Genomic DNA, 25,329 nt, shown 5'->3' with positions numbered 1-25,329 from the left:
AAACGGATTATATCAATGTGACGATGGAACAAGAAGCAACATCACGTTCCCGACATGTGGCCAGTTTGTCGTTGGTCTATACAGAAGAAAACATGACAGAAATTGAGACAATTGAGACTTCACTGGATATTATATAAAGTTTATAGAGTAAAATAAAACAAAAATTAAAAATATGATCTTTAACATAAATTATGTATGATCGTGACAATTTCAGATTTTATGAATCTAGAAATTATCAGACTATGTTTTAAATTTAGTTTAGAAAAATTATTGTAAATTATAAACACAAAATTGGATTTTTGTTAATAAAACCCGATATAAAAAAAAAAAAACAACATGCCGTGATATAAAAGGCAAAAGTCAAATTTAAACACAAAAGAGTCAACCAAAAATTAATATACACACGATCGCATATACAATCGCGAGACTTTGAAAGAGTTAATATAAACACATACAGTTACTAACGCGGAGAAAGAGAAAATTTAGCCGTGCTCCGATTTATCTGCGGTGCATAAGAAGGAATAAACACGACATCGGCAAGAAGACGCACGCTCGGTTCACAGGACATGTCCTTCCTCTCGAGCGCACTTGGACAACGAAGCAATTCAACGCGCAAGATTTCCAACAGTTTACCGAAATGGTAAACCACGCGCTACGATAAGAGAATGCTTGCTGTTTCTTTATATGAACTCTCTCTCTCTCTCTCCAAGAAAGTTAAAGTTATTTATCTTATTCTTTTGTCTCTTTCGCAAAATGTAATAATTCGTATTTTATCTATTTATCTTAGATGATTATTTTATTAATAAATGTGATCGCCTTTTAATTGCAAAGAGAGAGAGAGAGAGAGAGAGAGAGAGAGAGAGAGAGAGATAAAAAGCGATAGAGAAAATCGTGTTCTCTCTCATTCTCTGTTTGTTTACTATTTCTGTTAGTATGATATACTAACTCTACATTGTTATTTTAAAAGATTACTACGTTATATAAAATTTTTGCTTACAATGATACATAATACGATCATTATAAAATTCTACAGAATCGAGAATTTTAAATAGATGTTGTATCTTTTTTCATCTCTTAATTTCCAACATTTTTTACTTGTATCTATCTCTTAAATTTATAATTGATAATATATGTGTATAAAACTCGAAAATTATAAATATTTTAATATTGAAACAAACAATATCTGTTTTATTTATAGTTTTCCATAATAGAATATTAATTCTTTGAAACACATAGTGTACGTATTTTTTTTAAATGTTTTAAATATATATAAAATGAGTAAAACTGGATTACAAAGGATTGATTGGATGTTGGATAAATCTTCATGAGACAATTTTGAAACATCTTCTCAGATAAGTAAACTATATTCCACATGTTCATGTGCTTAGCAATAATAATGTTATATTTACATTATTTTGTCATATCAACTATATTATAATTACAATATCTACTCCATGTTTATACATATGATGATAAAATATGTATAAGCATATATTGTATTTTATCACTGTTGAGGGATTAAGTATAATAAAATTCAAGATTGTGGCTCGTAGAAATCAATCATACACACACTGATAAATATACAAAAATTAATTATAGTTTTACTTTCAATATAGTTAAATCATACTTTAACATTTATCCAAAAGTTAGAAAAAATTTTATTCCTTCTTTTTCAATATAATATAAATAATAATTATGGAAGAGAGTGAATTTACCTGCACACCTTGTAAATATTTTCTTTGTGCCAATGAAGGAAGAAATATTGGAAATATTTAAATGGAAGAAATTCATGTATAAAAAAAAAAAAAAATAGAAAAATAATCCCACGAGTCTTTTAAAGAATAAATGAGAAATATATTAACCCTTTCACGATACAGCGCGCTTGAGACTAAAAGCGTTCGCTATGTATGTTCGGTATGAAACTATTACTATTATATGCTACTGACTTATGAAACTCTCTATCACCTTGCGATACAAAAGATGTTAGCAACACAACATTAGTATTTATTTTGGTTTTATAAAATTGATGCATCAAATGTATCAAATACTTTAAAATAAAAAGTTGTGAAAAGTTTTGCTCATATCTTATAAAAACTTGCCACATTACCATTAGATAGATTGAGATATTATCGGATATCAAATCGTTTCACAATCAAATATTCAATTATTAATAATTGACATCTTATATGCAAAAATAAATATAATAAAAAGGCATATATGTATATATACATACGCCATTCATAGCGAAAAAGCTAATTAAACCATTTTTTTTTTTTTTTTAAAGAAAGTCTCGAGGTAATGATTCAATGAATACAGTTACATTCGGCAGATTAATTTGTTATGTTAATATAGTGACTATTTCTATTATATATGACGTGCTTCTTTGTTCTTACAATATCTATTTACAAAATAAACTTGTTCAATGAATGGAATAAGTTAGATTATCAAGCATAATCTGATCTTTAATTACATTTTTAGACTTACTCTCATTGGCACATTGTAGAGTGCAATAAATTTGTGCATTTCTATCCAAGAGATTCTCTGTAACAAGACTAGGTGGTAGATATATTGTGTAAAATGTGTATTTCTCTCTCTGGATATATTTTGACTCTAATTAATCTTAAAAGTGTAAAAAAATTTCATGAAAGGAAGAATGTTGCAGCACCATAAGCAAAGAAACTTAGTTCCTCTACATTATTAGAAGAGTGCAAATCTGATATAAAAGAGGCGGGAAGCCACTATGATTAAATTGTTTCATCTGTTACACATCTCTTTCAATTGAATTAAGAGAGGTTGCGATGACTCTTCCTCATTGATGAATAGCTTGAATAGAATTCGCGGTTACAATACAGCTTGTATGTTACAATCAACTTTGATATAAAAATCTATCAAACTATTCAAAAATTTCACGCTGGAAAAAGTTCTCCTGTGCAAAACCGTATATTGCACAGATTTGAACGATAGATTAATAGGCAAATATTGGAGCCTAATATCTTCTTTTTGTGTTCTTCATCGCATTCCAAAATGTACACGTATGATCGCTATGACTCTCCCATTTCGTGCTCGTTACGATTTGAAATTCAGATTCCGACTTATTCCATAGCTATGCTCCTCAGTACATATTTCACTGTGTACGCGAATGCTGCAAAGCCGATAATAACGACGAGATTGGCCAGTGCGCTATGTAATGGGCTCTGTTCTCTCTGTAATTGATCTCGTATCAAGGAAGAGACCTCGGATGCAGTGGACTGATGCCTTGCTTGTTTTTCAAGCTCTTTTCGACGTTCTAGTTCAGTTTTGATCGCCTGCAATAATATTATATGTTATCTCACATCAAATAAGAATATTCTAATATTTCAGTAATGACATATTGATATAATAGTTTATGTACATATTTTACAGTATATAACAAAATACCTCAACAGTTTCTGGAAAGAGCTCACAAAACATCTTATCCCTCAGATTGTATTCTAAACTCTGCGCAGCTAGCTGTCTCTTCTCATAATCTGTTGTATTAATGCTACCAAGTGTGGGACTTTTCTCAATCTGTATAAATACAATATCATATAAGATTTTTCAATATTTTTGATGTTATTTCTAGATATCTAGATATATTTACCATAAAACTAAGCAAGCCTGTAAGAATGGTAGATACACTCCATGCTGGATTCCATGTATCGGGATGAAAATCGGAAATGGAAAGACATAATCTTGTGTTGACTTTAAATCGACCATTTGGAGTGGTCATATAAATACTAGGTGGTTGAAACGGAAATTCTCCTGGAAATATGAGCTTTCCATGATAAAAACCACCCTCGTATGGAGTCTTTTCTGGTCCTATGACTACATAGTGCCTAAAACAAGTAGCTTTGTATTAATCACTCTGTACTCGAAGCCAACCAAAAAGTCAATTTAAACAGAATATCGATAAAACACTTGCCATTCTAATATATTCGAAGGCACTGGTTCCGCAAGGACGTATGGTACTGGATCCTTTTTGAGTCGCAAATAATCCTGTTTCAATCTGGCTGTCGCACTGTTAGTTTTTCTATTCATCCTTACCATATAGCCCACTGTTATCTCCGAACAGATCTTATCTCCCAGTTTCCTATACTCGTCGCTATATATTTCTCGCCCAGCTTATTAAAAATCTTCACGGCTCGCACTTAATTCGCAATATTTACAAATTTGACAATGTACAATTGTCACAAGTTGATTTTCTCGTCGCCGTCTCAGTACCGTCAAATCGCGAAATGTTTGCACATTGCAAACTTCAAGTGAAAACAGCTATCACGACAATTTCTTGGCGGGATTTATTCGCGAAATTGATGACAATATTACCGAGACTGACAATTTTGCAAACGTCGCATGAAATAGGTTACGTTATATAGGATGATGAGGACGAACACGCAACAAGACGATGATCTCGGTCTCGGAGTTACTTGGAGCGGAAGATGCTAGACGAGAAGTGTGTTTCGATGGGATCATACAATCATCGATGATCCACGTAACTTGACAGCTGCGAGCTGTCGCGCGACAATGGAAAGCATATGATGAAGTTTACCAGAGTCCAATGAATTCGTCCGCTTGCGCGCAGTGTTGTCACATTGGCGGGAAAAATTAATATTTCGAACACTTAAATCGAGAATCACTTTGTAATGGATTATCTATAAATCTATATCAACGCGACGAGATATCATTAAAAACCGGCAGTCTTATGAGATTTAGTGTAATTGAAAGAAAAACTTGCTGAGCCTTATTTTAGTTCATCCAGTTATTGTTTTTACTGTCGAGAATGTATAGATCTCTTATGTAACTGCTTTAAGAACAACAAAATATACATTTTATTGTAAGATTACTATTTTATCATCTCGACAATGCAAAGATTTACTTACCTACAATAGCGTGTAGCGAGTGTTTTTCCAATATAAAACTAATTGGTCTTTAATGATTCTGTCGATGCATTTTCGTTAACAAAACAATGACTGGATGAATAAAATTAATTGTATATAAATTAAATAATTAGTGTAATTATCTTCAATGCAGCAAAACGGCCGATAATATCAATATCATTCAATTATCACTAGCCCCATTTGATCATAAAAATACCCATGGTCCTTAATAGTATCTCGTCTATGTACTTTTCGAGAAAAAGAAAAAATTGATCAAATTATGATCAACTTAATAAATGATTAATTCAATTGGAACAGAATCATCTATAACAAAATTTCTAATTATATAATTCATTCTTAATCTAATCTTTCTTTGCATATGTCAAACAATAAAAATTAATAATTCTGTTTATGTTAACACATATATATCACATCTATTACATAAATTAATCAGAATTAGTTGACTCTCAGCAAATAACATATAATATACACAGAACTTTTTATACTTAAATAAAATATCTTCTGTTTAAGTATTTTATGCTTAAAAAAAAAGTCGACTAGTAAAATATATTATCGAATTTATATTGCAAAATTGATTAAGTGCGAGCCGTGAATAGTAAACCCGTATTACTTTGAGTTTTTAGTTTTTATTTATATATATATATATATATATATATATATATATATATATATACTGAAAAAGACTTACCAATTATTAAATTGTTAAATATTTGAAATTTTTTAAAAATAGTCATTCTTTTAAATCCTTAATTAATAAAAGAATCTAATTATTATACATATTTTTGACAAAATAAATGTAGACAATTACTATCATAAAATTAAAAAGTTCGAGAAGTCTTAGAAATTTTACGAAGATTGTGTTTTTCGTCCATTGAAAATTGCGCGAATGCATTGATTTGTTCAATATTTTGATGACGTTTAGCCAATTACTAAATAAAAAAACTGCCAATTATGATTAAATATAAATGTTATAGATAAATATTATTCTTTCACTATTAGCATATGTTTTCTCGTTGATATTTTCATTACTCTTTTATGTTCAAAAACTGTAAACTTGTGTCATATATATATACAATTCAAAAATTGTATGTCAGATAAATTGGGCGTAAAAAATATCTTCCGCGACAGATATTATAAGCGTCCAAGATTAAATGTTTGTGTGATCAACTACTTATTTTTTACACTTATGTTTTTGTTACAGGTAACTATCAAACGTTATAATCTTTTTGTACTTTTTAAGCGCTGATGTCTAAAAATTGCTGTGCACCTGATAGCGGTGATGATTCATTATGTTCAACAACTTGAATAATCATAAAAATACTTGTAATCTAAAAGATTACAAGTTTGTAATCTTTTAGAAGAGGACAGATCAGGATGAAAATCGGCATCTGACAAGATGTAGAAAATTCAACTCCTTCATCTTGGCTCATCAAGTTTCTTCCCTTTCCGATGTTCCAATTCAGTTTTGATTGCCTACAATATATGTGATAAGATCATAATTTCCAAAACCAATTCAATAATGTATTATATAGTCTGTATATAATTGTGTGCTTGTTTTACAATATAATAGAGTAATACCTCAACAGTTTCCGGAAAGAGCTCGCAGAACAATTTGTCCTTAAGATTGTACTCTAAACTCTGCATAGCTAGCTGTTTCTTTTCATTATCTGTTGTATTTATGCTACCGAGTGTAGGAGTTTTTTCCATCTGTAAACAGAAAATCTTTATTTGATATAAAGCTCTTTTATAATATCTCTTTTATAATATTAATATCCCTATACAGAAAGAAACTTATACCATAAAACTAAGCAAGCCAGTGAGAATAGTAGATACATTCCATGCTGGATTCCATGTTTCTGGATGATAATCAGAAATAGACAAGCACAGTCTTGCATTAACACAAAATCGGCCATTTGGTGTGGACATATAAATGCTAGGTGGCTTAAATGGAAACTCTTCTGGAAATAGGATTTTCCCATGATAATATCCACCTTCGTATGGAGTACTTTCTGGTCCCTTAACCACATAATGCCTGAAATACAAATAATATCTATATTAAGCTGCTCGTGCTAAAGATGTATTATGTACTTGTTTAAACAAAATATCTCTCACCATTCTAATAGATTGGTAGGTACTGGTTCCGCAAGAATATATGGTACTGGATCCATCTTGAGATGCAGATAATCCTGTCTCAATCTGGGTATCGCACTGTTGCTTTCTTTGTCCATCCTGTACAGTATAGCCCAATGTTACCTCCAAACAGACAATGCCCAATCTCTTATATTCGTTCTAATATATATTCTTTGGCCAGTGTATCAGCTATGATGATCTTTCCGAAATTTATTTGCTGCTGAGTTAACGATAGTCATCGAGAGGTCTCGGCGTATACAAGGTTGACGTTGAATTCGAAGTAAACGTCGCAAAGTGGTACAGGTTATGTCGTCCGTAGTGACAATAAACATGCAATCGCGCAGAAGTTGAAACAAATCCAAGCCACGAGCTACGATTCGTAGCCGTGGTTTGAAGGAAGAGCGGATGATGAAACGAATGATGCGCCTAAACGTGATCGCCGATGAGGCGAAATTTGCCAGCGGCAAGCTATCACGCGGGGATGTAAAGAGCAGAAGAGCATGTCTTGACTAGGCTTGACTTGACCTTGACGAAGTCTGCCCGATTCCCGATTGGTCCAACTAATTCATGTAATGCTCCGATCATTTGTTGAGGTTCGAACGTTTTTACGTAACGCACGTACCAATCACAAGCTGTTCTCGTACAATGAATGAAACTTAAAATCCGCGACTGTCTCCGCCTCTCACCGTCGTCTCCATCATTAGCGGGAAGCGAGAAGTGGGAGACGGGAACGGGAGAATGGCTTATTACACGACAAACCTGTTCGATTGTTGATATTTTTGTTCCAAATGTCAATGTAAGTTAGTGGTTGATGCTATCTTCTGTTTCGGGCTTTCGGTTAGTTTTTTTCATCGACGCTTCGATTTGAAAGATCGTCGATTGGTAGCCACTACTATATTCGTGTTTAATAATATGAGCTCATCAATATCCATAAGCAATGCTGGACCACCGGCCACTGCTACTGGTATGGAGACAGTGGTCGCAGTTGCGTTGGGTGCATTAGCTGCGGTCTTTCTTGGTGCACTCTTGGTACTCTTGGTTATCTGTCGCAGGCAGCGTTGCTACTATGTGAGTTTGATGACAGAGTCGGAAACTGTTAAATAGTCTTAGCAAGGAATGCCATATTCTTATTTTTCAGAATCAAAAGGACTCTGCGGAGTTAAGTTCCGATCTACTTGAAGGAGAGAACATCACCGGCTTGGGACTAGATGTATGGGAGAGCGAAGAATGGCTGGCAGGTGCTGAAAGGTGCGAATAGAGTTATAAACATTGACGAAGCACTATATTTTGCAATATGAATGGTGCGATCAATAAATAACATCATATTTACATTAGTTTATTTTTATTCAAATTATTATTATTTTTCTTTTTGACATCTTGATAAAATTAAGCTAATTTATGCTACAAAATTTATCAAGATTGTTTTTTACGATTTCTTATTTTTTTACCATGTTGATTAATTTTTGTGAAAACTTAAATGTTTAACATACAGTTTATTAGGAAGATAATATTATTGCATATTTTAGATGGATAGACGATGCCACTGGCTTGGCTCCACCTTGTATAGCGGTGCTTCGATCTTGCCATACTCTTGCAGCCAGTCTTACCACTATTGCTGGAACTGTCAATAGTAACACTGTCCCACTAGAAATAGTAGATGTATGTGCAAGCATTGTATGTTATTTTTCTGTGCTGTTTCTATCAGATTATTGCATTTTATTCTTGCTCAGGTTGCTCGACGTATACCGCCTCGTGTAGACGATGTTGTCCGCAGTCTGTATCCACCATTGGATGCCAGACTGCTAGAGGCCAGAGTGGCAGCTTTAGTACTGGCTGTGACTCACTTGGCATTAGTAACCAAGCATGGTGTGCCAAAGAGTCAAGTCAGGAAATTGGCCTTCATCGATCAAGCCTTAAATGACATGGATACGCATTTGTTGGTCTTGAGAAATGCTGCATTAGCTCAAGAAGTTGCCTGCTCTATCCCAGCCTCTACACCAGTTTGAGCATATATCTGTTTCATAATGGAATCAAATCTCTTTTTCGCACAGTTGGTACTTTCCAGTTATCTAACTTTTTCTTTGATGTCTATTTTTATTTTCTCATGGTGGCTTTGGGTTAATTGCCGTCGTCACGCGGTCACAACAAAAGTTATATACATAATGTAATAAATACAATTGCCAGATTTACAAATGTAGTGTATAAAAAAAGGATTATATATAGGAACGTTTCGGGCGGACAAATACATAAATATAGATCATCGCTGATCTCAAAGTATAAAACTGAAATGAATAGAAGATTATATTTACTGAAAATTCATCAGTGCTTTATATTGAAAGTATCACATAAAGAATATATTTTAATATCGTTTAAAAACGCGATTCACTAAGAATATTTTGCAGTATGCAGAAATATATGTGAAAACGGTGTGTCTTCCATATGTTATATTATTATATATAGTTATTTATATACGTATACAGATAAAAATGTACTTTAGGACTATAATCGATCGTACCTGCGTATATTTGTACATGTTACAATATTTTATATTCTTGAAGAGAATCAAATTATTTTATAGACTGATGAGAATTTTTAATAAAGAATTTAATCATAAAAGAGAAATCGTTGGTTTCTTTCGTCTTTTTTTTTCTACTTTCATGTCATAGTTTAAGATATATTTATCATTAATCAATCGTCAGTAATTTATTTAGATTCAATTTGCAATATACACGAACATTTTTTCAGATGTCTAGATTTCTAATGTGTCGCGAATACTGTGCCGCAACTGTTTGTGGGTTGTCAAACAGAGAATCCACAATTTCGACTTAATACTTTAATAAATTAACTAACAATAAGTAATCTGACCGATCATCACTGAAATGTTATGAACTGGCGCGTATATTCAGTGATAATTAGTATGTTACGATTTTTCGCAAAAAAATTTCTATAAATGGAGACATAGTGCATTGGAAAAAGAGAGAAATGTGGCAAATTGTGCAAACTCCTATTATTTGCCCCGATTTGCCAAATCCTTTTGTCTCTTTTGGTTATCTGAGAGAACTTTGTCTTTGAGATGTTCTTTATAATCTAAAATGTTACCGCTCCATTTTGTAACTGTGCCATTTTCACATACCCAGATTTCTTCAGCAACCTACAAATTGAGCATAGAAAATATACATCGGATTAAATTAGAGTAATGATGATACAGAAAAATGTACATACCTGATTAATCAATCTGAAATCATGCGAAACGAGGACCATGCCACCATCAAAGTCATTAATGGCATCGGCGAGCGCATCAATCGTTTCCATGTCCAAATGATTAGTAGGCTCATCAAGCAGCAACAGATGAGGCACTTGCCAAGCCAACCAGGCGAATACTACTCGACAACGTTGACCGTCAGACAGTTGACGAATAGGACAAATCTATAAAAGAAATAAAATGATATAATGATATATTTGAGTGCTGTTTTTGAAACAAATCACTTTGATAAATTTTGATATACCTGTTGACGTCCGGTTAGACCATAGCGACCAATAATCTTTCTCATTTCCTCACGCTCCTTGACTTCAGGGAAAGCTTTCATCATGTAATCAAGAGGTGACACATCCAAGTCCAATAGTTCGTGCAAGTGTTGATGATATCTGCCGATTCGGAGATGACTATTTTTGCGAATCATTCCGCTTGTCGGCACTAACTGTAACACGACATTATTTATTTTGTAGAAAGAAAAAAATAACGAATGCAGAGACATTAATAAATAAAACATATATTTATTGATACATACATCGCCATACAACAGTTTCAACAGCGTACTTTTTCCTGCTCCATTTGGTCCAACCAATGCGAGTCTAGTATCCAAATCGATTCCAAATTCCAGATTCTTGTAAATCCAAGGCGCATCCTCGTTGTAGCGGAAACTGACATTCTGAACCATGATAACCGGCGGCGGAATCTTTCCACACGAAGGAAAATAAAAGTTTAGCACTTTGTCATTGACAACTTTTTCTGTCAGACCTTGAGCCACCATTTTTGCTAGAGTCTTTTCTTTCGATTGAGCCTGTCGAGCTAGTTTCGCAGAACCATGACCAAACCGTGCAATATAGTTCTTCATATGTGCAATCTGATCTTGTTCCCAATTGTATTGCTTTGCTTGATTTTCAAGTAACTCCATTCTAAAGAAACATTGATGTAATTAAAGAATCAGCAACATTATAAGATATGGGAGCATTTTACCATTTGTAGCTTACCTTGTTTTAACAAATGCCTCATAATTACCAGTATAGTATTTCAACTGCTTTTTATTCACATGAATAATATTGGTGCAAATTCCATTGAGAAAATCTTGAGAATGAGAGATTATAACGAGTATTCGTTTATAGGTTTTTAGTTCTTCCTCCAGCCATACACAAGCATCCAGATCAAGATGATTGGTTGGTTCATCGAGTAACAATAGATGCGGTTTTACATAAAGTGCTCTGAAAAAAAATGCCAAAAAAATGCTGTAAAATCTAAATATAACACATATATAAATGATGTTTTGTATACTCAAACCATATATATATGTGTGTGTGTGTGTGTGTGTGTGTGTGTGTATATATGTACATAAAGTTTTTACATACCTAGCAAGAGCTATACGCATTCTCCAACCTCCTGAGAAATCTTTGGTAGGCATTTTTTGCATTTTTGCAGTAAAACCCAAACCATGTAAAATATGAGCAGCACGAGCTTCCGCCGTGTCGGCAGCCATATCTTCTAATCTCTCGTATACATCCATGAGTTGTTCCTATATTTTGGGCATAAAAAATATTTTTCTTTTTCTAAATAAAAATTTTTAGATTATAGCAAGTATGAATGTAAATAATTTATACCAAACCTGAGCATCTTCTTCGTTGCAATCTATTAATTCTTCAGCAAGCTTCTCTAATCGTACACGCTCCTCATCAACTTCCATTACACACTCCAGAGCCGTTTTATTGCTCGCAGGCATTTCTCTAGTTAAATGAAAAATATCTATTTGCTGTGGAATAGGAACTTCACGGTTTCCTAATACTGCTAGCAATGTAGATTTTCCAGAACCATTTAGACCTAATAAACCATAACGTCTGCCACAATTCAATTCCAACATGGTATCTTGCAGCAGTTCACAGCCATGGAAAGTAATTGAAAAGTTAGATATCTTTATGTCTCGACTGCGCGGATGCGAAGCCAATGATCCGGTACATGAACGTGCTTCTGCATTGAGTCTGGCATCTGCTTCCAATTTCAGACATAATGCCTCTGCAAATATATATTATACAAATATATATATATATATATATATATATATATATATATATATATATATATGCTAATACAAATATTTGATGAAATAAGCATAGGTAGTTGCAAATAGTGTATGTAACTATTTTATAGAATATAAAGTTTTGTAAACAGATTGATGAGTCTAGAATAACACAATAAAATACTATGACAAATAATATAAGTATTTATTATAAAGATTAAATATATCAAGGTTATACTATATTAAAGTGTACGAAATTTTAAAATGTTTAAAAATTTAATTATTCTTATTTAGATTAGATTATTTCAAATTTATTTGTCTTGTCATATGTATGACAGCATTTTGAATAATTTTTAGAAAGTAAAAGTATTGAAATTATTCTAAATTACAATTCATACTAAAGAGAGAGTACAATGCCAAATTAAATATAAATTTTGTAAATATTTAAAAAAAGCAAAAAATGTACATCACTTTCTAAAAACATTTGCAAATAGCATTTAAAAATGTGTTTTAATTTTTCAAATATTTTTCTTAAAATATTGCATGAATATATAACATAACATTAAAAATTAAACATTAAAAATAACTACAAACTGATTCAAGTATGAGAACTCATTGAAATTCTCTAAAGAAGAAATAAAAAATAATATAATTTTACACCTACCTTCGGCGCTAATAGCCGTGCCATTGGTTCCATTCTGCAAATCTCCCAACGTCGGATTCTGGTCTTTATTATCGTCGGCTGTTTTTTGATTGTTACTCTGCGACGGTTTTTTCCCGGATTGCCTCGCCTTCGCGGCCTCCTTCTTCTTTTGCTGCTGTTTCTTCTTTGCGTCGGACGGCATTGCCTTCCTCTTTCACCTATAATTTTACCCAGTCGTTACAATTCACGAACGAAAGACCATCCTCGGAAAGGCGGCCTATTGGCAGTCGCGGCGTTTTCGCCGCGTTATATAAGACGTAGGTTAGGCGCTTTTTCGCGGACACGTGTCAAAAAGAAACACACCGCGGACGAGAATACGAGAATGCAAAAATATTTAATGTTATATCATAGCGCCGTAAACGGTCACGACAAGGAGAGTAGCGAGCCGTTACAAGAGTGAGGGTTCGGAAAACTCACCTCCAGTCTAGCACAAAAGAAACCAGATATCGTTCGCTGATCCGTCGCGGAAACTCGTGATAACGAGACGCTTCAAAAAATTATCACACGTATGATTTTTCTCCGCGATTCTGATCGCGCGAAACACTCCAAAATATTATCTAATTGTGCGCCAAAAATCGAATGTGCCGTGCGACAGGCTAACACACGTGCATTTAATGATGGAGGCAACCAACCGTCAAAATGATTCCGTGCTTGCCGCATCCATGCATAGGTGACGCCGCATGTATCGTTTTGGACGGCCGAGTTTGCCATATCGACAACGCAGATGGCGCCGCGTGTACCACTTGTCACTCGACAGATCCTACTCGCGACTGTAGATGAGATCTCATTGTCCCTTTTGCGCGCGATATCATGTTGAAATATTATTAAGGACTCTTGATAATATAACAGAAGAAATTTATCGTACATCATCTGGGCAATTATTACGACTGGAGTCAAAAGCATTATTAAATCAAGATGAGTATATAGATAAGACGAGAAAACATAATTACTCGAGAAAAGATAAGTAATCAAAAGATTATATATATATATATACATAAGAAATATCAAAATGTAACTTTAATTTTTATGAAAAGTGTAATTTAAAATGTTTTTATATATACATATTTAATTTATATATTCTTAAATTTTATTTTTAAATGCTTTTAAAAAACGTACTAGAAAGTAACACGTTACTTTCATTATAGATTGATCTTTATTATATATTGTTGTAATTTGTTGTAAATCAAATATTAAATACAACTTATTTAATAATTTCAAATTAAATTTATTATATATATTATTATTATTTATCGATCATATTAGAAATTGTATGTTTATTCATGAGCACTGTAAATTTTAATTACGTACCACATAACGTGATGCCTTTCACATTTCTTCTTTGGTTTATCGAACGGTTCTGGATTTCCCCGATTTGAAGCTGTGAAGCCGGTCAAGGTGTGTTCTTTCCGATGAATGAACGAATGGATAAACGGTAGGGGGTGGTAAAAGAAGACACAGACTTGCGCCCCCGCGGCAGGTCCGAAGTCCGTGTGGTCGTTCGTTGGTGGCGTGGGTGGAAGGGCCGCGAGTGGGGGTGGTTCGGGCTTAATTGCCCCGCATCACAGAACGTAGTATTCCCGTAGTACGTGCCGATGGAAGGGAGAAGGGGATGGAAATAGGGGGAGAGCGAGCGTATCGGCGTTTGTATGTAAGCCGCACGTCCAGATCGACGTAATGCGTACGCGGCCGACCAGTGACGTATCTCTTCCACTGCGAGTCACGGCCAGATCTTGACGATGGATGGTAGATTGAAATTCGCGAGAGATACGATACGATCATAATCTAATCGCTTGAGTAAAAAATGGAGGAGGGAAAATTGCAAGCACGAAGAATCATTATGTACTTGATGTACTATTAATAACCTTAATTATCCATGATTGAATAAAAAAATTATTTGTAAAAAATATTCCAACATATAATCTATTTCAGTTGCGGACAATTTTCTCAATCTCTTTTGTTGAAAATAATCAGAAAATTATATAAGAACGTCTCTTTTATAGATTTGCGAAAAAATCTTCGACACGTTACTGCGCCTGTGCATTTCGTGCGTAGATGGCCAAGTGTATGTGACATCCATGTGCACGCGGCAACGCTCGCGTGTCAACCATCGTAACCTTTAGTGTACATCGGAGCTTTCGAAGTGGACGAGGTCGCGAGTAGAAGAAAGGGGTTGAAAAAGGTGTGAATGCTGCCCGCCGTTCATTCAAATCTTGTCCAAACGCAGCACCGTATACTAGAGTTGTGTTAAACTTTTTTCTAACATTTTTATTAATGATGAATAATTCGTGAATAATCATCTTTTCAAACAATTTTAGAATAATTACTTTAAATTTCGTCACTAAAAGTCAAAGCCATGAACGGAATCGAAATGATGAGAAATTAAAATTATTTTGTACAAGTAGCAATGTCTAACAAAACGAGGTGATTTTGCTTACATAATTTCCATACCCAAGTAATTATCTCGTATTAACAATTAATATATAGATTTCGACGTTCAATGTATAACGTAATTATCTAATGAAACGCTGTATTAAATTATTCAATATTAATATTCGCTATCAAAATTTGTAATCTATGACATTTCCTATTTGATGTGTCGCGAGAGTTCGATGGATTTAATTCATCATTGATTTTATTTGAAAATTTAATTCGCCGACTGTTACGTTCCTAAAATTTATGAGCTGACAATTGGATAAATACTTCCTTACCTAGGCCAAGAATTAACGTGACATCTTCCATACCGACAAGTGTTTTTGACACGAGGGGATCACCCCAATCGATTCCAGACTGGAATAACCGAACCGGAAGTAGAACATTTAGGATTGTCAGCAACGACAAAGAAGTCATTGATTTAAATCTAAATCTTTTAAGTTGTCGATCACTTTTAAGAGGGATAACTTATCAACTCGAATGTAAAATGTGCATTGTAAATAAGAGATCTTTTCCTACAACAATATAGAAAGAAACGTATGCTAATGCAGTTATAGAAAAAAATATAAACACAAATAATTAAAAAAAAAAAAAAACGATTTACCAATTCATTAATTATTTCTTTTATTAAAAGTTACTTTAGATTATAAAACATTTTTTATTTTGCAATTTAAATAATTATCTTTTTGATTATTTTGAGAAATTATTCAAAATAGAAACTAAGATGCCTTAGCAACAATAAAAAATTGATTGATTCTTTTCCGCTATTATCGATGATAAATGATTTGGTAGGTGTAATGAATCGCGAAAATACAAACAAATTCATCAACTTGTCGATTCAAATAAACGGCTTAATAATCTCGTAAACGTAAGCTATATATATATATATATATATATATATATATATATATATATATATATATATTTATTTATATTTATATATACTTATTAGGATTTTTTTATAACTTATTGTTAAATATACAATATTGCTATGGGGAGAGCAGAATAACAAAACACACATCTCGCTAAATAATATTCATAAATATCTTTATAAAATATCTTTTATTTATTTTTTTTTATATATATATATAAAATGAAGAAAAACAAGGACATACAAAATTTTTTATCAGTCTTGCAACTACTGTAAATTACAAACTTTGTTCACTTTTCCAAATCGCTAGTATTGCTTTTTGCAACAAGTTAGTTTTAAGTTATTCTTAGTAATTCTTAATGAAAATGTACTCCTTTATATTACAACTTTCTCGCAAAAGTTTGAATTTTAAGCGCTAGTCGAAAAGAGACGTCAGTTCTGATGAAAACTTTGAACACTGCGCGCCGTTGGATCTGTTCGGCAGCCTTTAAAGTTTCTTTAAGCATCTACTTTAGTAGTGGGCTTCTTAAGATGTTCCTGTAATCAGTATGCAATAATCGACGCCGCACCATAACGCCGTTTCTCGGAGAGAATGACGAAAATTTTAAGTCGCCCTGCGTGCAAGTAATACAGTTTCATCGCTTTATCGTATGTCAAATATTCTCCTTTTGTTATGCAATATAGAGGAAATGTAAAATATACATAAAGACAAAGAATTTTATCTGATTTGCATCGGGATACAATCCTCTTGGAGTGATAAAAATTCCAATTCTTTCCTCGACTTCTTCTTAAACATCTCAAGAATCTACAATACTCTACTAATTCTATCTCTAAAGAATGTTTACTTTTACCCTTTTTGCGCATAAAGAGCAAAATCTTACTGCAACATTGTATCAAATAAATCGCAAGAATACGTAATCTTACTAGATTTACACACGCTTTTCATCGAGATGTAAGAGATTCGCGGGAAAAAATAAATTCTCCGGCGAGGAAATTCGAAAACTAAGGGTGTGCGAGATCGATAGTTTTCGGCGCAATTCGCGATCGAGGGCGTCCGGTTGGCAAAGATGAAAAACGAGCGACGCTTCGCGTTATACCTATATAGCATGTCGTCGGTGTCGTCGTCGTCGTCGTCGTCGTCGTGGCCATCGTCAGCCCTGCTCCTCGCACCCTCGTCGTCTTTATCGCTCGCTTGCGCGCTTGCGTGCGTGTCGCAGCCCTCGACATGTCCGCGCGACGGCGGCCGAGCGTATAGTCGTAGTTATACGGCGGGGCGCGTTACACTCCGCGAGAGGGTAGTCCTCAGTTCTCTGACGTAAGGGCAGCTCGCAATTCCCGCGCGAAATATACTCACGCGTGCACCTCTCACGCGCTCTTTCTTTCTCTCTCTCTCTCTCTCTCTCTCTCTCTCTCCTGTTCGCGTCGTCGCCGTGCGTACGTGCATGCGAGTTTGTAATTGTGTTTCTCGTGTCGTCGCCGTCATTGTCGTCGACGAGGTGCTCTTTCGTTCGCCGACCCTCCACGAGGAGAAATAACTCTGTCCGAAGCGAGGAAAGAGAGAGAAGGACAAGGACGGAGATACGGTGCACCGTCCGAGTATATCAAGGTAGCGAGGGAGGAGAAGTGCTCTCTTCGGCAACGTACGGCAGAGTAGCGTACTATACTCCGAAGGGTGCGCTCGCGCGGGAGGGAGAGAGGAAGCGAACCATCGCGAGAGGCGGAGTGGACGAGGGGTTTAGCCGATGAGGGTGGGTGTCGGAGAGAGAAAGAGTGGAGAAGAGAGATAGAGAAAGTGAACGCGCGGGTGAGAGGGTGAACGAGCGTAAAGGGTGGTTAGTGCGCGACAAGAGAGAGAGAGAGAGAGAGAAAAAGGCTCGAGGCAGGCGCGCGTATTGATTCCCGCGTGGCGTTATACGGCGAGGTGAGAAAGCTGCAACCGGAAGATTCCTCCTGCCTCCTTTCGCCGCCGGGGGAGGAGAAGGAGCGAGGAGAAAAATAGAGTCTCGGAGAAGAGAGAGCCAAGTGTGAAGGAGAGGAGAATCGCTCTCTTTCTCTCTCTCTTTCTCTCTCGCGTCCCGTTCTCGCGCTCCCGCTCTCATCAGGTACGTTTACGCGCCCGTGAGACACGCGTCGTGACATCTCGATTTATCCGTTGAGTCTGTCACCATTCAGATCGTTTCCACGCGTTTTCCAGAGCGTTCGTTTTTATCGAAGATAGACGGGGCCAGTCGTCCACCTTCGTCTCGTCTCGAGGGTGAGGCAAAGTTCGTGAACGAGACCAAGTAAAACGGGCGAAAGGGAGACGAAGCGAACCGAGAGAGTGGCCGAGAGAGAGAGAGAGAGAGAGAGAGGAGGTACTCTCGAAAAAAGGGTATATCGATCGGGTTGGTCCGGGACCATCGGCTGGCACGCCACCACACGATTTTCGTGGTGGCTCTACTCTACTCTACTCTACTCTCTCTCTCTCTCTCTCTCTCTCTCTCTCTCTCTCTCTCTCTCTTCTTGTCCGATATACCGGCATCGTATGCACATCGTTTTTCCCACGCGCAACCGGCTCGCTCGCTTTTCCGACCTCCGCCGCTCGAGCTCGACGACCTCGAGTCGCTTTGCACGAATCCGTGTGCACAGGTGTCGCTCGAAAACTTCTTCTACGTGTCGATGTCGACGTGCCTCTTCCTCGTGGGACGCGGTGAGTTCCCATCGCTCTCGATTTTCCCTTTGGACGTATCTCTGGCCCGATATACCGGCCTCTTTCGGTTCCTCGCTCATGCGCGATACCGGCTCTGTCTTGTCAGTGTCGTCGACGATGTCTCTTTTGTAAGATTCCTTTTTGAACGTTGTTTCGAGTGTACTTTACCTTGCTTCGACAGAAATTGAATCTTCTACTGAATCTACTGAAGAAATATTACATTTTGTGCTGTTACTATTCTATCTAATGGTGGTGGATGATTGCCGATACTCAAAAACGGATCAACTATCCTCGCTTTCGCCCCAACGCATTAAGGAACCTCTTTTCGCGATATCAGCCCTTCGTCGGCAATCGTTTCTGCGATAACGATATTGAAAGTGACGTTTCTCTCGACAAAAGACGGGTTAGTTCATCGGCAGATTCATCGAGAAGAAATCACGGCATCGTCGCTTTAGAAATCCTTGTCCTTGAGAAAAATTGGAGTGCTTTGGTTATTTTTACGAATTTTGTTATTGGCATAATGGCAGTTCATTTTGCATAAAAGTGGACGTTGATTCGTTTTGGATAAAATAGCGACACGTGAACGAAACATCGTGACTTATTAAAATTGCAATCATTTCCGGTATTGAAGAATTTAACATTTTGCCGATTCAACGACATTCGTTCCATCTTTCTCGATATGACGTCTTTTGAGAAACGAGTTTATCGTGTTGTTTTTCTTGATATCAGACGCATATAGTGCATTTTCTTGATATATTTTATATTTCTCGAAGGCGCGTTAAAGCGACGCGGCTATCATCTTTTTTACTCGCCTGCGTTACGACGCGCGTGTCACGAGGTGCGTAGTGTAGAATGAAAAAAAAAGGAAAAAAAAACAAAAAAACAAATATTACACACGACTTGTAATACCTTTTGCCCTCTCTCCGACGTCCACCGCCGTTGGTCTGTTCGTCTTGCACGCGCCGGTCCCTCCTTCCAGCTAGTTGTGGTCGTGGGTCGTGGATCGATATAGCATAGGAGGATCGCCACGGCGAAAGGAATCGAAGAGTGAAGTTCAAGAACCAGTTGAATGTCGGTTATGTAAATGATTATATCGACGACGTTGTGTTGCCACGTTGTGTGGCATATCGGTTGATATACGCGTCATCATCGGTGACATACGCAATGACTGTACGGTCTTATCGGCCCGATTCGCCTGACTCGCGTTCGTTTCCACGTTTAGGTATTCCTCGCTTTCGTGCCTTCGTCTCCCCGAATTTCCGAATAAAGTAAATCTGGAAAATGAGATTTTATGTTAGAAATTTATTTAAGCGGAAATATTTCCGCGGTCCGGTTTTATAGTTTTGACAAAAGAAAACGAAATATATCGTACATCCATATTGTATTTCGACTTTTATTATATATATATATATACACTTTTTATTTTATGTTTTCAAAAGAATATCATTCTTTTGCAGTGCAAAAAGTTTTATGAATTAAATATCTAAATTCCACTGATACTTTATGATTAAACGTGGAAGAATCCAATTTGTGGATTCTCTCGGCGAGAGGAATGCGAGCGAGTTGAACGAGCTAGAAATCGAACAATTCCGCGAGTTTCTTCGGATGTGCTTTTAGTATACCAAAAGTTTCACGTGTAGCTGCTCCGCTTTGTTGAATGCCCTCTCTCCCTTCGTTATTTTGTATTCTTTTTCGGCAAAAACTCCAACAATCAAATGTATTTGCGAGCAAACGTTCGCATTTTCGCTCGTGCGCGATTCTCATTATTTCTTTATATCGAATAATCCCACTTTACTGACACGTTACGTTAGATAATTTTTGCATTAAATATCGCGCATCGAATAGATAAAAAAAAATCTCCTATTAATGTCGCAAACATTCGAACAGTCAGACACTTGCGCACTCAATACTAATTATTTCCCACACGACATATATTTGTCAAATATCCTGACCATCGAATATTTGCTAATTTTGAAAAAGTAGAAAGTAGCGCGAGAGGGGTCGCGAGAATTTTTCCGAAAGAGAGACACACTTTGCTGTACTACAAAAATGATGGACGAAGAGAGCTAAAATGTCATTTAGGAGAAAAATCGCCGGGCATCGTTAAGTGTTAAGTGGCGTGTGTAAAGGTATTAAGTAACTCGTGGCGTGATACGATGTAGTTAATCTTTCGTGTGCGTAGAAACGATCGGTCAATTATTTTTTTTTTTTTTTACACCTTCGATACGCCATTAGCAAACTGTGCCGTTTAAACCCTGATGTTTTACTTGAGGAAAAATTGCCGTGCGTTTATCTCGGTAATCAAGCTTCTTCTCTCTCTCTCTCTCTCTCTCTCTCTCTGTCCCTCTTTTTTTCGATAACAGCGATAATTTGTTAATCGGAGTCACGTGGTCGCGATTCGCGTAATGGTAACGATCGCTCGTAATCTTTCAGGACAGAAGAGGATGAGGAGCGGCGTCCAGCAGAATGAGAGAAATCGTCGGACATTGGTCGAGTAGGGACCCATCGGCCCTTCGCACGAGAGATGATTTTTAGAAGGTACGTAACGATCCATGAAAAACGATGGAGAGGGGGAAGGAGCACGTATTCTCGTGTCCTTATTTAGCATCGCTTTGCTTGACAAGTAAGAAAACATTCGATCTAATCGAACAAGCTGAAAAATGTAGCTGACGCAGATCCGCTACATTTTTAAATAATTAAAAGCGAATTTAGCGGGATAGTGTAAAGCATGGGGTAAAATGTCGAAAGTCGAGATAATGCTAAATTAGAAACTAGATAGTGAAGAAAAAAGAAAATTCTTTATTTGATGTCTCTTTTCTCTGCACTGTCTCGAAAATGTGTGTGTGTGGCATGAACTACGGGCTCAAATACAACATTTCAAAGCCATCTTTTTCAACGACAGCTCGCGATCTCTGTTTCTTTCTTGTTGCAAATCTTCTCTGTCAATCGGAAATCATGTGCCCAGAGTTATTTCTTTACAATTTACTCTGGAAAAATGGAAATTGCATGTAATGTATCGTAAAAAGTATAATGCTCTTCTACAAAGTCGCGTAGAGAATTGGCAATTGAGCATGACAGAAAATCTCGCAACTGTTTTCTCGTATATAGATATCAAATACTGTATTATTACAAACTATAAATTTTTTTGTTTATAGAATATAAAGAATATTACACTATTTGATGAAATCCACCGTGAAATTTCGCCGTAATAATACATAGTATAGTCAATGCTTTAATCAATATTAATGGTGTCGCGTAAAATTCGTCTATTAAAATAATTTCGCTGTGATGAAATGTATGTAAGGAAAAGTATATTTGCATAAATCAATTTTTTGTTACATTATTATTTTAACATAATATAATATAAGAAATAAAAAATGTACTCTCTTTACACTTAATTATGAAATAGTGCTACAAAATAATTTGCTCCTCGTAATGTCAGAGCTCCGTCCATATCAATCTTTTATCTTTCAAAATAACAAAGATTTGACTTATACTCTCGACAATATTCGCTAACATCGCACTTCACCTGTCATGCATTTCCAACGCTGTAATCAGTACAGACCTCGAGGAGCGTTAAGCTTAATCACGGGCAGTAACAATGAGGCTCCATAAAGCATGAACGGCGTGCTCTCGAAGATTTACGCGATTGCGACGAAGGGATTAGGGGAGAAGGGGATACAAAATCGGCGCACGGCACCCTCGGGAGCGCGTGACGGTTTATCTTCCTCCGTTGCATGCGCATTATTATCATTACTCGTTCCTCCTCCCCCTCTTCGTCCGCTCTCACGTACTTTCTTTTTTTTTACTGCAAACACTTTTCTGCAGCGATGGCGTCGGCTCGAAAGAATTTCGCATGGGAGCTATTGGCCGTTTACTCGCAAACTACAGCGACACTGTTTACGATCCCGCATTATGATGCATAGTGCAATAGCCGCGGGATAAGCCGCTGCAGTTTGATCTTTTAGTGGTTATGGCTTTTCTTTGGTCACTGTTTATTAGAAAACCCGGCCGGCCGGGTTGTGGATTTCGCGAGAAATTATCGACCCCGGTGGTATCGTCGAGTTACACACGTCGAAATATTCGAGCGACAAATCGAGTGGAATCGAAAATGGGAATGCGAGGTACACAAAATTATTAGACAATTATTATTCCACATTTCATATATGTGTAGTTGCAATTGTTAAAATATTTGATAAAGTACGCGTTATATATGAGATAAGACGTGTTAAAGTGTCGAAGAGACAACATTCTATTTTTTTCCCCCCCCCTTTAAAGTTCAAGATAGTTCTTGTCAAAAATGTTATTCTTTTTTTTCCTGTAAAGAAATAACTCCTAACATGTTATTCCTCAAAAATAAATAACTTAAATAAAAGAGGAAAAAGTAGCTTAAATTCTCTTGAGAATAATGCTAAATATATAAATGTGTTTTTCTTACTTTAAAAAGTACTTACTTAAAAAGTATACCTGCAAGCTTGCAGTAACTCTCTCTGGCGTAATAAAAAATTTTAAGCTTCAAACTTCATAACCGAGGAAGAACCAAAAAATGGGAAAAAGTATTTTAATAATAATAGTCAGATCTTTTTCATTAGGTGCTTTCGCAAATTCCTTTCTTACTCGGAAACTGAAGAAACTGTGACTCGATAATAATAAAGCCATTCAATGGTTCAATTACGGGTGGGTACGTCAACTGTGTTTCAAGTAGAACGACACTTGCGTTTCCTCGCGCACTCGCGCCGTGCTCCACTTTTGGCTGGCACGTGCTCATTTCGGATAAGTTTCTGAATGAAACTCGCGCCTGCCTCTAATTAAATCGCGTGAATGAGCGCGAGAAGCCGTCGCCAAACGTGCCAAGGATAATAAGTTTAACGGAAAAGTAAACCTATCATGCTAGACGAGAGAATCCGCACGAGGATCAAACTTCAAAAGTATCGTCGATTTATTCGCGATGCGGACGGAGTAAGACTCCGTCAGGAGTTTGGGATCGAGTTTGGTCAGACGCCCATATATCATGGGTAATGTATCACTGGCTATTGACACGTGACAAAAACTTTGTCTTTCCGTTAATAATAGACAATCTCACTTAGTCTTAATTTATTATTGAAAGTTACATGTATCGTATTTATTATAAACTGCGCTCTCTCTCTCTCTCTACTTTTTCTTTAATTAGTAGTTTTTAATTTTTTTTTTTGCTCAGGACACAAAAGATCTTTCAAATTTTACTTTGAGCGGCAAAATCTCTCTGCTTTTGCAATTCCCGTTGCTATACAATACCCCAATTAGATGTGTTAAAAAAAGCAAAAATTTCTTCGTTAAATGCATATAAAATGTTCATTATAAAAATAATGTAATAAAATAATTTATCAATTTTAGCTCAATATTAAATTCTTTATAAATTCTATTATTCAGCGATATTGTTAACTATATTAAGTGATTTAAGTGTAAATTCTGTAAATGAGAAATTAAATTATATGGACTTTTACAATATAATGCATAACGTTATCGAAATTAACATTTCATGGAAAAGTTACAATCTTCGTTTTTATCTTCCTTCGCAAAAAGAATGAAAGAACGATTTAGAGGAGTTATGTAGAGGGTACGCGAAATCCCCTGGATAGACTTGAACGAACAAACGAGTCGAAGGGGAATGTCCTTTTTTAGAGTAAGATTCTCGAACAAAGGGTCAAGGTTTGCTACGCGCAGGCCCTCGACACGTGCTTTGGGATTTCATTGATTCTTAATGAGCCGACGCAGAATGTCGTAGAAATAGTAATCCGAGCGGTTTGACATAGTCGAACTGACGTAGCTCATGAGATTCCTGTCATACCATGCCATGACCCCAGATCAATCGTGATCACATGTCGGCATGTACCATTAGATTATCCGATCATATTCGATATATGTGTAGGCTGTCCGAGAAACGGGTCACCTCCCAGATCGCAATATAAGTAACCCAACTAGAATAATAATCGATCGGTAATCGCTCACTCGTAAAAAAAGCAAATTTTAAACAATTAGAAGTTTTTGCGAATGAAAGTTTAGTTAAATAATTAATCAAGTAGCTTAATAATTCGTTGAGATCAAAGCGTTTATGTTATTATTGTATTATATTGAAAATTTAATTTTCAATAACTCAATTTTCTTGCAAATTATGCATAATATTTACACAATTTACGCAAATGAGAAGAAATGAGAAAGTTATAAAGAAATGTTAGCTCTTAATAAAATTTTCAATGATCGAGTAAAGTTCAATGGAATTTTCCGGAAAATAAAACTCAATCTAATTAAATTAAATCTTGACTTAGACT

General features: G+C 35.9%; 4 protein-coding genes and 1 long non-coding RNA gene across 7 annotated transcripts in view; 1 reads left to right on the top strand and 4 right to left on the bottom strand.

Annotated features, from left to right (window-relative positions):
- Positions 1–1,345: 1,345 nt before the first annotated feature.
- LOC126852414 (ubiquitin-conjugating enzyme E2 J2-like) lies at positions 1,346–5,552 on the bottom strand. The gene is made up of 4 exons (XM_050597216.1): positions 3,941–5,552; positions 3,620–3,854; positions 3,418–3,546; positions 1,346–3,305 (listed from the first exon to the last, which is right to left on the bottom strand). The coding sequence occupies exons 1-4, from the start codon at positions 4,063–4,065 to the stop codon at positions 3,093–3,095; spliced, it is 702 nt and encodes a 233-aa protein (XP_050453173.1). The 5' UTR covers positions 4,066–5,552; the 3' UTR covers positions 1,346–3,092.
- Positions 5,553–5,560: 8 nt separating this feature from the next.
- On the bottom strand, positions 5,561–7,591 carry LOC126852417 (ubiquitin-conjugating enzyme E2 J2-like). Its single transcript, XM_050597222.1, has 4 exons — positions 7,026–7,591; positions 6,711–6,945; positions 6,492–6,620; positions 5,561–6,386 (listed from the first exon to the last, which is right to left on the bottom strand). Exons 1-4 carry the CDS (start codon positions 7,139–7,141, stop codon positions 6,330–6,332), a joined length of 537 nt encoding a protein of 178 aa, XP_050453179.1. The 5' UTR covers positions 7,142–7,591; the 3' UTR covers positions 5,561–6,329.
- Positions 7,592–7,729: 138 nt separating this feature from the next.
- On the top strand, positions 7,730–9,362 carry LOC126852415 (transmembrane protein 98-like). 3 transcript variants are annotated; one of them, XM_050597220.1, is made up of 5 exons: positions 7,730–7,839; positions 7,979–8,111; positions 8,182–8,291; positions 8,570–8,702; positions 8,774–9,362. In XM_050597220.1, the coding sequence occupies exons 1-5, from the start codon at positions 7,832–7,834 to the stop codon at positions 9,047–9,049; spliced, it is 660 nt and encodes a 219-aa protein (XP_050453177.1). In that variant the 5' UTR covers positions 7,730–7,831; the 3' UTR covers positions 9,050–9,362. The 3 variants fall into 3 exon arrangements, with proteins under 3 accessions (XP_050453177.1, XP_050453175.1, XP_050453174.1); XM_050597218.1 differs by having other exon boundaries at positions 7,758–8,111; positions 8,191–8,291; XM_050597217.1 differs by having other exon boundaries at positions 7,762–8,111.
- A 358-nt stretch (positions 9,363–9,720) lies between these two features.
- Positions 9,721–13,661, bottom strand: LOC126852402 (ATP-binding cassette sub-family F member 2). Its single transcript, XM_050597188.1, has 9 exons — positions 13,449–13,661; positions 12,993–13,189; positions 11,921–12,324; positions 11,667–11,830; positions 11,295–11,522; positions 10,832–11,219; positions 10,550–10,741; positions 10,266–10,469; positions 9,721–10,194 (listed from the first exon to the last, which is right to left on the bottom strand). The coding sequence occupies exons 2-9, from the start codon at positions 13,171–13,173 to the stop codon at positions 10,051–10,053; spliced, it is 1,905 nt and encodes a 634-aa protein (XP_050453145.1). The 5' UTR covers positions 13,174–13,189; positions 13,449–13,661; the 3' UTR covers positions 9,721–10,050.
- A 2,845-nt stretch (positions 13,662–16,506) lies between these two features.
- The window catches only part of LOC126852420 (uncharacterized), a 72,767-nt gene continuing 63,944 nt past the window's right edge, over positions 16,507–25,329 (bottom strand). The window contains exons 4-5 of the long non-coding RNA XR_007687827.1: positions 19,931–20,295; positions 16,507–19,487 (exon numbers count right to left, since the gene is read on the bottom strand). This is a non-coding gene — a long non-coding RNA (uncharacterized LOC126852420). The remainder of the gene's footprint in view (positions 19,488–19,930; positions 20,296–25,329) is intronic.

The sequence above is a fragment of the Cataglyphis hispanica genome, chromosome 10 (assembly GCF_021464435.1).
Source record: "Cataglyphis hispanica isolate Lineage 1 chromosome 10, ULB_Chis1_1.0, whole genome shotgun sequence".
NCBI lineage: Eukaryota > Metazoa > Arthropoda > Insecta > Hymenoptera > Formicidae > Cataglyphis > Cataglyphis hispanica.
This window is presented reverse-complemented; position numbering and strand designations above follow the sequence as displayed.